This window comes from Pagrus pagrus, assembly GCF_965226575.1.
Source record: "Pagrus pagrus genome assembly, chromosome: 20".
In the NCBI taxonomy this organism is placed as follows: Eukaryota; Metazoa; Chordata; class Actinopteri; order Spariformes; family Sparidae; genus Pagrus; species Pagrus pagrus.
Genome location: NC_140207.1, coordinates 6,377,115 through 6,389,010, shown reverse-complemented (window position 1 = coordinate 6,389,010; position 11,896 = coordinate 6,377,115). Strand labels below are relative to the sequence as shown.

Sequence of the window (11,896 nt, the reverse complement as noted above, 5' to 3'; positions counted from 1 at the left end):
TTACATTTTAAAACAAGTCAAGTAGGAGAATGCTGCATTTCTGTTTTGCTTTAAAGCTCCAGTCTTTTTGTTTTTAGGCTACAAAACTTCAGACTTTCCATCGACATGAGGGTGAATAAATGATGACAGAATTTTAATTTTTGGGTGAACTGTTCCTTTAAACAAATACAAGTAACTTCTGTTTTTTGCTGATTCTAGCGGCCCCTTTGGAGACCCAAATTAAACTTTGTTTTATACCACCTGTACCACATGACGACAGACAATTCATCCTCAGAACTCCAGCATAATAATCGTAACAGTTTTAATTTGAGGACTTATCCCACCTGTAATCAGACCAAGTGACTTAAGAATAGCTATAATAACTATACAGAACTATCCAGTCGTCTCGCTGGTGGTCTTATGTAGGCCAAATAGAGGCATCAGTATTAAATTGAGACTTTTTCATAACCAGTTAAAAGTTATTTTATCAAAAACAATATACACAATTCCTTATCGAAAAATGTCACTAAATGACACATAAACAAACACTGGGGATGTCGTGTTTTTACAGGGTTCATAGTGCTGCTTTTAAACTCTTAGTGCTCTGAAATACAAACATACAAACACCACACATGCACACACACACACACACAGATATTTTGTATGATCTGCTGCCATTGTTGGGGTAACTTAGAGAGTCAATTGTGCGTGTCGACAAACAGAGCAGAACACGCTTCACTTGCTCTCGGGGGGAGTTATCATGTCGCTACGCACTCTTGATTCTCAATCACCTGAAAACGCTAAACAGCTGTCAAATCACACAACAGGAATGCACACACACAGGAATTATTCTGAGAGAGTAAAGATTGTAGGTGATCTGTCATCACGCTCGAGTATTAGAGTCAGAGTTTTCGTCTCTGACCCCTCACGGCTCCATCTGTGGACCACCGAGGTCTGCGGCGTGACTAATCAATTAATTTGCAAATATTAAATCAAACTCTTGTGTTTTCATTACATTTTGTAAACACGTTTCTCTTTAAGACAAAAGGTAACGGTCCAGCTCCACCAGCGAGGCCTCTCCAAGTTAAATGACCTGATAAATGAGTTGCTGTGTGGATGATATGAGTGACTGCAAACAAAAGGGAGCTCTGGGTAGTTTGCGGCACTCGGTTTCCATGTTGTGCTTTCAAAACGCTCACAGGTTTCAAGCCTGCGGAGGTAAACAACACCTTCACTAATACATTTAAAGGAAAACTAAATTCAGTCAGGTTTTATTACTTGTCCGTGACCCCCGAGGTGCAGATAAGCAACGAGTGAAGAAACTCAACAAATTACACAGCTTTTTGGTTGGATGCTATCTGTGCAGCCTCAGCCACAAAGACCCCCATTGTACCTCCAGCTGCAACCCTGTGTGTCCTTATCGTAAAACATCAGCACTTGGCGGTGGTGGTTAACTTATCCCAGCGCTAATGCCCCCCGCGCTGCCCTGGGAACCCAGAGGCCATTGTCCTTCACCTTGATGCGGGTTTTGGTGAAAGCGAGATGGGACAAAAAGCCTCGCAGGTTTCACATGCTGCGTCTTTGTAGTGCTCCGTCGAGGGAACAGAGGACGGGGCCGACCGCGGAAAGTAGGCTACAGGTAAACTGCGAGCCAAACAAAAGGAACAAAACGGGAATTGTACATTTGAATGGCCACACATCCATGCATTTGACATATGAAGCCTGTGGTTAGAGACAGAGCAGTGGGGTTTCATTTCACCATCACCAGCACAACAGATAGAGCATGTGTACTCTGCAAACCTTATTTCATCGTTCTGTCTTTAAAGGAACAGTCTGACATTTTGGGTAATACGCTTATTCACGTTTATGCCAAGGGTTAGATGAGAAGATACCATTAGTTACATTACTGCTACTAGATAGTTTGCTTATTTTGGCATAAATCCTAGAAGAGTTCTTGCCTGGTGTGCCAGTCCTCACGCTAGGCTAGGCTAGGCTAACCGTCACTGGCTGTAGCTTCATGTGAAAAGCACTACATTTTGGAAAATTTACTTATTGGATCTCTTGCTGAGAGTTATCTCTCGATGAGAAGATCCATACCACATTATTCTCTATGATAAATAGGCCATATTTCTCAAAAAGTTGAACTACTTCTTTAGCATAAGACCATAAAACCGCCTTAATTTAGGATATAATATTTATTTGACTGTGAATTTAAAAGATTACATTCACAATTCACTACACTTCATTCCTAGTTTGGATGTGAACAAAATTCTGCTCCACTGACGTATCTTGGGTCCACAAATAGAAAGAACATCCCCTCGCGTGTTCATTGTGCTCCAGTTAGGGACTGGCTGCCACAGGGCTTGATAGATTGACTGCTGCTGGGTTTCATCCAGTCATTAAACTCTGTGCCAGGTCCACTTATACAACCTGGAGTGGGGAGTGATTCCCATCCTCTTAAACTCTGAACTCAACTGCAGCTTAAAACACACTTCATGAATGAAATATACATTGTCTTTGCCCTGCTTGATGGGGTTTTTTTTTTGCACGCAGGAGTGTTGAAAGGCTGTTTCACAAAGTGAGCATGCTGTGCTGCAGAGTCATTTCCACCTGTCCTAATCCTAACGCTGCTGGGCTTTGAACTTGGGCTTCATGTGATGTCCTAATCCAGCCAAACATTTTGCTGCCATGAGAGAGCTCGTAATCTCTCGTCTGCTGAACGTTTGAGTCACTCTGGCTCGGCGGCTACACATTTGGTAGGCTATAAAGGAATTAGCAGTGCATGTTCGTACAAATGCTTCAAATGGCTGGCGTGAATTATTAAAGGAAACTGGATGGAAACATTTTAAATGAAGTTGCAAGCATGCTTCAGAGAGAAAAATGTAACACAACGGCACCTTAAACTGTACAGAAGGTATGTGTTTAGCTCTTACGGCGGACTACAGACTTACTACAACTCCTCAGCGAGCTTTGTTCATTGATCTGAAATCCTCTGTCCTCACTTTGCCATTCATAAAAACAACGTTGCGCTGCATTCGTTCTCTGCACAGAGCGGAGTGCACTGGTGCAGATACTCGAGCGGGCCAAGTGAATTTTTTTGGGAAAGTACCACAGAAACACAATCACTTTTGGCTCCTAAGTCGGTAACCCAGTAAAACATTTTTATGGTTTGCTTGTGAATTTTTATGCACACATGTAATCCAGAAAGATACTGATGGAGGAGTTCTTTTTGTGGGAAAAACAGCAATTTTCCTTATGTTTGTTTTGCTTAGCTGGGAAAACTTAAAGGAGACCTATTAGGCTTTTTAGTTTATTTCCCTCCCTTCATTGTGTTACATACAGCAGGCTCTTGTGCATGTAAAAAGTCTTGAAAGTTTAAAAACCCACACCAACAGAAGCTCCTCTCTCCCACAGAAAACACTGCTCCTGAAACGCCTCATTAGTAGTCCCGCCTTTAATGGCGTGACTCTGTGACGTCACACTACATCACCATGTCGCACACTTGCATAATTTATTCCTATATTCACTGTAGAAGTGAAGTTAACTGGAAGCTAAAAACACGACAGAGCCGACTGGAGGCACGGTGAGCGGTGCTGGCTCAGGCGTGTGTGAGCTGACCAATCAGAGCAGACGAGGGGGCCTTAAAGAGACAGGAGCTAAAACAGAGCATCCCACACAGACAGAGGGCCAGCATGAGAAAACTGATGTGTTTTTGAGCATTAAAGCATGTAAATCTATTCTAGTAGTACCTCAAAATACAATTATGAACCTGAAAATGAGCATATATGTCTCCTTTAAGTTGTCATAATGAGTTTCTGAGCCACAATCACACTCAGTAGAGGTTGCTTTAAAAATGTGGTATGAGTTGAATAAACAAATTCCATTAAATGAATATGAACCTCATGTTAGTCCCACTTACATCAGTTTAAGTTCTCCATTGTCTGAATGAGGGTGCACCAGCTCTTTAGACAATAGCTGCTCTCTGAAACCAGGGAAACCTCGCCACAGTATGGGTCAAAGGAGTCCTATTGTCCGATCTTCTATTGTGCTGCTGGAGTAGCCTGCAAACAGAACACTGTCAGCCTTTGTCTTTGTGCGGATCAGCTGTGCAGCCCTTTTTCTTCATGCTCTGCGGAGTACCCATGTGGCTGCCATGCCCTACATGTCACCATAATAAAGTTAAGGACACTGCTGTTACAGTTGATAATGGATAGGCAAATATGTTTCACCGGTTGAACGTTAGGAAATTGGAGAGTTCAGCATATGCGTGGGCCTGAGGGACTTTCCTCGCCACACACAAAGATGCCCCTGTGATTTCATTTGCTCACTGCGAAGGTCTGAAAGGCTGAATGACAGAGGGTGGACATAAAGTGTTCATCAGTTCATGGCTATAGCTGATTATTTGAATGCATTGTGTGAGTGTGTCTCTGTGAACTTCGTTGATTCATGTTTGTTTTGTAGTAGAAGTGCTCATATTAGTTTATTATAAAATGACACATTCAGAAAGTAAAAGTTTTTATTATAAGACAGAATGGCCTATTAGAGAAATTACTATATAAAATACTACAAAGTACAATATTTGCCTCCCGAATGTAGTGTAGTATGAGTAGTAAAAAGCAGCAGAAAGTACCTCAAAGTACAGTACTTGAGTAAATGTACTTAGCTACATTCCATTAATCAATGTCAACCTTGATTTAAGTAATAGCACAAATTAAAAACACACTAGTAGTAGAAGCAAAATACAAGTATCAAAATGCAGAATGGGCCATTTCACAGGTTTATATTGTCATAAATATCAGTATTTTCCTTTTTCTGTGGGTACCTTAAGGAAAGGATAACAGAAATTGATTTTTTTTTCGAGCTAATGTTGCATTTAATTAATCTTTAATCTGAAATTAGCAGGCAAGCAGCATCTTAATATTATAGCTGGAGCACATTTTAGCAATCATCTGGAATAATGCACATTATTTCATGAGATGATGACCCTCTTTGTATGAAAAATTATAATCTCTAACGTCAAAAATATACAATAATTCTCCCTAATAAGTAGTAGAGTAGCACAGAGTAGAAAAACTAAACAAAAGTAAATATAAAGTACCTCAAAATTGTACTCAAGTGTAGTATTTGAGTTTGCTTTCCACTGAGTACAACATAAAGACCTGCAGGCACCAGAGTGGACCAGCTTCCACTCTTTATTAGACTCGTTATGTAACAACACCTCCAATTGGCCCGCTTCAAAATTCCAAATTTAAAGTGACCGCCTGATTGGACGACGCCCTGCGAAGGGGGCGCGCGTAGGGGGCGGGGCTTCATCCGAGTCGGGAGATTCGTCAATCTGCATACAGATTGTCGCGCCGCCAACCGGGGACCACGTAGGAGTACATATTACTTTTTTTTTTTTGTTTCTATTTGGACCCGCTTTAGCATCGAACCGAAGCTCGAAAATGATGCGAAATGAATGAAGACTTGAGGTTTATTTTGGACCGGGTCACCCTGACGGAGAAATGCACACTGAAGGGCGTTTACCGTGTTTTTTCCAGTGTGTTTTCCCCCCTAACAGGTAGTGAGGCTCGGCGGTCAGTGAGTGTGGCTCTGAACGGAGACTGAGTATCCCGCTTTGTAATCTCTTGACAGCCCTTTTTTTTGAACCCATCTTTGGATCGACGGACGCCTTGAACGAACACCCCTCTCCTCCCAGAAACATGGACAATGTGTTTGTTTGGTCGTTTTGGAGCAGTTTTATGAATTTATAACAGGTAGGTTGGTTTTTTTTTCTCTCCACATTTTTAGCCTCAGCAACAACCTGTCGTCCGCCCCGGCTGCTAGCTGGTGTTTGTCAACAGCCCAACCGTTAGTCCTGTAGCGGCGATAAATGTGAAGAAAATGGCTCGTTTTTTGTGTGTTTGTGTGCCATAAGCTGTAAGCGAGGGAGTGTTTAGTATCTACTCCTTTAGCTTATGGCTTAATTCATGATGGCTGGTGTGTTTTTTGTACACCGCAGTCCTTAACGTCTTGTTGTGCACTACTTTCCCCCCTCACAGGGAGCCGTGAAGTCCCCTTTTAATTGACATGCATGTCTCGTTTTCTTTCCTCATTGTGTGCAGACAACACCACGAAGGTGTCACTTGTGAGACATTTATGAACATTTTAATCCAGGGTCACTAAAGTGCTCGATTATCCACCTGCCACTGCCCAGTTTTAGCCAAATTCACTCTGTTTTAATTGAATAGAAGTGTCATCTGGATGTAAACCATTAATTTGATTTTATATGTACCCTGAAGGCATGTAACACCATCTGAAAAATCACTATAATTTTCCTGTTTGGACTCTTTATTGATCTAATTGTACTTTTATTTTGAAAGTCCCCATGATATCACTATAATATTTCTAAAATACATCAGTTTAAGATATCATAGGAGTCTTAACATGAATTTAATTTAGCTGTAATACATGAATAGCATCCTTCATTCACAGTTAGGAGAGTTGAGATGTTGGGTTGTCCTTGGTTGACCAGGCTCATCATGAATTATGGGGCATAGGAGCTTTGATGTGGCATTTTATGACTGTAGTATTTTCAAAAATGCTTTTTTGGCTACACCTGGCAGTCCAGGCATATTCTGGTTAAAAATCTGTATTATTTGGTACTAGGCGTGGGGCGAAACAGTATTTAATGTCATGATTATCCTGGCCAAAGTAATCGCAATTCATGGTTTTATCCAGATAAATATCAAAATATGTGTAATTTACAGCAGTTTAAGGTATATAATCGTATTTAGATAGTAAAGACTTAGCTGTAATGTCTGAATGTCACTCTTCATGCACTGTTAGGAGATAAGATGTTTGGCTGTCCTTGGTTGACCGGCCTCATCGTAATTTAGGGACTTATTGGAGCTTTGGTGTTGCATTTTATAGCTGCAGTATCTACTGTCATGAGCATCCTGGCAAAAATAATTGTGATTCATGATTTTATCTTGATAATCATCAAAATATGTGTAATTTAGAACAGTTTAAGGTGTATTTTATAACTTTAGATGGTCAAAATTTAGCTGTAATATCTGAATAGCATCCTTCATTCACATGTAGGAGAGTCAAGATTTTAGCTGTCCGTGGTTGACCAGCCACATCATAAATTAAGGCACTTATTGAAGCTTTGATGTGGCATTTAATGGCCGTAGTATTTTCAAAAATACACATCAAGGTGTCTTTTCCAGGCAGGCATATCCCGAGGAAAGAAGTCTAAGAATCTAATCTAATCTAAGAAATATTTTGGACTAAAATGGTCTGTTTAAAAACCTTAAAATGACACTACAACATACTAGAATGACTTTTACTTATGTTTTTTTTTTAGAAACAAATGTTTTTATTGCAACACAAATCTTTTTATAGTGAACATCACATTTAGAATAAATCAGGAAATCCATCATCATCCCAGTTTAGGATCATCCCAAACCACGGTCAGTTTATCCTAAAGCTAGCTAAAATCTTATATGGTCCCATCCCTATTTTTGACTGTGACCTGCAGAGGATTGTGTTTCTCTTTTGGCTGCATGAATGTCTCTAACTTGTGCACTTTGTGTTTAGATTTCAGCCTCTGATGGACATGAAGAAGGCGGACGGTGTGGATTAGGATCTTTCCTTTTTCTTTTTTCTTTTCTTTTTGCCTTCGTCCTCCTCATCTCAATGTGGTCTCTAAAGGACTTCTTCCTCCTCTGCGGTTTGAAATGAAATGATGGCAGCAGCACGTTGGAGTGATTCACCGCAGGACAATGAAGAGAGTAAACACACAGCCGTAACTCCGTCTTGCGAGGTAGGACTTTTGGATGGAGATGTGTCTGGATCCCAATGTGCATTCTCACGCTGCTTTGGGGCTTTTAATTCTTTAACTGTTGTGGTGCATTCACAGGTATCTGCTGACATGTTAGATAAGTAGCTCATGTGTGACCTTTGGCAGAGAGAAATTATAATCCTAAACTGTGGTGCATTTTTGTCAGATTCCTTATGGAAAGTCTATTTTTGTCACAATGCAAGCTTTGTGCTACTTGACTGGAGTGGAAAACATGTGGATTCACTGGTTATAGCTGTCACCTGGATACATGTGAAGCATCCATGAAAGGCATCAGACTACTTAACTTCATCAGCGCTGTTTCAAAGGTACTCTCACTTTCAGAAAACTCGTGACAAGCCGAAGAACAGTGTGTCGTGCACTCAGAGAGGGAAACGGAGCGAGTGTGAGCTAAGTGTTGTGCAGCACATCACATCTGCCAGCGTTCGGGGTGACTAAGTTCATTTCTTCCCCCTCTGACAACTGTTTAAGTGCACAAAGAGAGTTTTATACTCGCAGTGCTAATCTTACTGGGTCTTTTGTGGGTCTGCATGCCAGCCTCTCATAAATGGCACATTGTGGAGCTCATCCCTTTTCCTCTTACGGTAGCTTCAGTGGTTACATCATCATAATCACCATCAGAGTCCAGCTAGGCTTGATGCATGTCATAACAGCACTGCAGCGGTGGCATGTTTTGGATTAATCCGTCATCAGAAAATGGCAACACACAAATCTGTGTGTGTGTGTGTGTGCGCCGCTGTAATCCTCTTACTATGTCAGAACTAGCTGAAGATGGACGACGTAAATCTTTGGGAACGGGGTAAAGCACCGACCTCACAGTGGCAGAGTTTTTATGGAGTAAAGAAGGAGGGCAGGGCACATATTTGTGTTTAAAATAGATTAGTGTTTGTCAATGTTCGCTAATATTTTGTGGGCCATCTAATGGAGACATTTGACAAAGTGAGACAGAGCCTACTGGATAAAGAAACAGGAGTGAGAAGTTTTCTCTCCTCTCTACCGGCTGCTTTAAGTCTCACGGCGGTGTGGTTTTCCTCACATCCGTCCCTGCAATCTAATTAATGTTTCCCGTAACATCACTTAACTCTCCCTCACTGAGTAAAACTGCAACAGCCACAGCAGATCAGACTCCCAGCTGTTGAGCAGAAGCATAAAAAATACATCAATTACTTCCCAAAGCAAGCTGCTTCTCCGCTAACTTCTTAGACTCTGATACTCTTGAGCTTTGGTTAGCTTGAATGAGCTAAACCCACAGATGGCAAAGATTTTTTTCAGCTCTTTTCGTCGAAGACAGATATGGAGAAAGACAGCAGGATAAACCAAACACTTTGCAGGTGCCTGGTTGCACTCTGATTCACCAGGATGACCTGATAAAGAAGTGAAATTTGCCTGCGTCAGGTTTCTAATAACCCAAGGTTCAGATCAGTTTTGGCTCACATCTCTGCAGTAGATGTGAGTCACCTGTGAGTCAGCGCCAGTGTTTAGCCTGATTTTTCACAGCCCGGAGCTGCACACGGGCGCAAGCAGGTCTTTTTTATCAACCTGATGCCTCCTACAACACAAACACAAATCTCACCACAACTTTCAAGCTTCACTGCTCATGAACTGCTGTCCCCCCTGGGGTCTAATGAGAGACTCCCCTCTCTCCTCCACCCACTCCGCTGTATCATCTCGGCTCGCTAATGAGGGAGCCCCCCCCCCTCCAAGACACCCACCCCACCCTGCTACCGCCGGAGAGATGGTAGGAACGCTGGGGTAATTTCGGCACAGCTGCCCCAGTCATTAAGAGAAAAACACCCCATGTGTATAACGTCTGCTTCACTCTCTCTCTAGACCTCATTCACATTCTCTACCTCACCCGACCTGCTGTCACACTGACACTAGCAGGGTAGTTATGAAGCAGCTGAGGCTCAGATCTATACATACAGGAAAAAAGACATTGATAAACAAAGTTAATTTATTCTTGAATTGGGGCAGCAGCCAACAAATATTTTAATATCAATTAATTTCTCCGACGAGGTTGTTTTCACCCACGTCTGTTTGTTTGTTAGGTGGCTGGTTCGTCAGCGGGATTAAACAAAAACAATGAATGGATTTCCTGAAACTCCACCCAGTATAGACCTCGTTAACGTTTGGTTTTAGCAATTATTTATTGTCTTAAGTCCATAAAATGTTGGAAAAAAGTGAAAGTTTTTCGCATTTTGGATTGAAAAATGACTTTTACAATTAGTTTTGGTCGACCGATTAATTGATTAATCGTTCCAGCTCTGGTTAGCATATTGTTATTTTTGTCGCTGCATCGATTGTTAGCAGTTTTAGACCAAATGATTAATGGATTATTTTAACAAAAAGATCATTATAAAATAATCGTTAGCTGCAGCTCTAATGGGAGTCAGTTCAGTTCACATTTGCTGGTGGTCTTTCTGTCTTCCTGCCGCTTTTCCTCGCTCAATTTCAGTTTTACATTTTTAATCTCAATTGGCAAAAAGCCTGGAATATAAATCTGTCTCGCCAAGGGTACTACAAAAGACAAATAGCGCAGAAATAGAACAGGGAGCAATAAAGAAACACACAGTGGTGAAACACTCTCTAACATATTGATCATCTCCCTCATTCATCTCGGGGCGGATGAGACCAATGGCGGAGCTGTGAGTGCTGGTGATGCTCTGTGCTTTGCTCTAAATATAGCCCCTCCCAACTCCATAAACCCCTGCTCTTTTTTTTTTTTTCCTCCCCCGTCCACATGCTTGTCTTTCACCCGTCCTCTATTCCCGCGTGTTTTTAGTGATGCTATATTTAACCCGTGGAAAGATGAATGCGGAGAGGGAAAAATAGAATCACTGTACGGGAATCGCCAACCGTTTTTTTCCCCTGAATGCTGTTACAAGCAACGGTATCAATTTAGGGGTCAGGGAATGCGACAGTGTGTGAGAGCTTGTTTTGTATGTGGAAAATGGGAAAACTCAGTCTCTGTTTTTAGTTTTTCCACGTACATGCAGCTGGTAACACTCGGTGTCAAAAGGCAACTTACATTTCCAGCCTCACATCCAAGCTCTAATTAAGTCCACTATGATCTCAGTTTTTAAAATTCTGATGGTTTATTTTAGTAAATGCGAGGCGGAAAAAAACGGCGTCTTCAATAGGAAGTGACCTCCACATTTATCAGCGGTTAGAGCCGTGGCAGTTCATCAATCAGAGCGGCGACCAAACCATTTTCGATTTGCATACATTTGAAAAGCAAATTTGTGTCGTGCAGCACATCAGGGTTCTTTGCCATTCAGCAAACAAGACGCTGACCTGGACATGACCTGGCGTCTGTCTTAGCACGTACACTCACAGAGAGAATATGTCCTGGGAATAACCGGGAGCATGCTCTCTGAAGGGTTTCCCCCGGTTTGGAAACACCAGATCGTCAAACTGAAACCGGAGTGTGTGTTTTGGCATCTATTATCGGAATCAAACCTCCCAGCTATCGTGGCTATTTTTTCCTGTAAAAGACGAAAAGGGAAATCAGCACGCGTGCTGCGTCGGTGTCAAGGTCACACAAACTATGTGTGCATGTGTGCGTCCCCTTTATCTCCTTCCTCTTGTGGAGAGGTGACGTTCGTGCTCGGCATGGCTTCTCTGCATGTCATCCTTCAGTCTGTGGCCACAGTCACACTAGACACCATTATTTCACCGACCACAGGCATGGTGGATGATTGATGGATGGTTGTTGGAGGGCAGGGCTGTCGAGGCAGGCGAGAGTTAAACTACTGGAAAAAATGCCACCCTTTTTTTTTTTTTTTTTCTTCCTCTCATCTTTTTCTCATTCTCTCTTTTGCCAATTGGCTCAATGTCACAGCCTCTCTGGCCTGGATGCCCTCGTGCCTATGAAATTAAAGGGAGGGCAGTGAGATGATGATGAGAGGTAGGAGTTTGGGGGTGTGGGGGTTGCAGACGCAGGCAGACAGGCAGAACAGAACCAGTCTAATGATCAGTGAGGCTGAGATGCTATCCATTACACATGCCCAAGGCATCTCCGACGAGCACTCGCCCCCTATCTGACTCTATCTTTGGCTCCAAGACATGACATGC

The 11,896-nt window shown here is 42.1% G+C and overlaps 2 protein-coding genes across 3 annotated transcripts in view; one reads left to right on the top strand and one right to left on the bottom strand.

The window, feature by feature from the left end:
* The window catches only part of thnsl1 (threonine synthase like 1), a gene marked incomplete at its 5' end in the record, with an annotated part of 333,814 nt that overhangs the window by 17,682 nt on the left and 304,236 nt on the right, over positions 1-11,896 (bottom strand). The window lies entirely within an intron of this gene.
* Positions 5,314-11,896, top strand: part of arhgap21a (Rho GTPase activating protein 21a) — an 87,371-nt gene continuing 80,788 nt past the window's right edge. For both annotated transcript variants that reach the window (XM_084341161.1, XM_084341160.1), the window contains exons 1-2: positions 5,314-5,735; positions 7,561-7,786. In XM_084341161.1, coding sequence (XP_084197287.1) covers positions 7,706-7,786 — 81 coding nt within the window. In that variant the 5' untranslated portion in view covers positions 5,314-5,735; positions 7,561-7,705. The remainder of the gene's footprint in view (positions 5,736-7,560; positions 7,787-11,896) is intronic.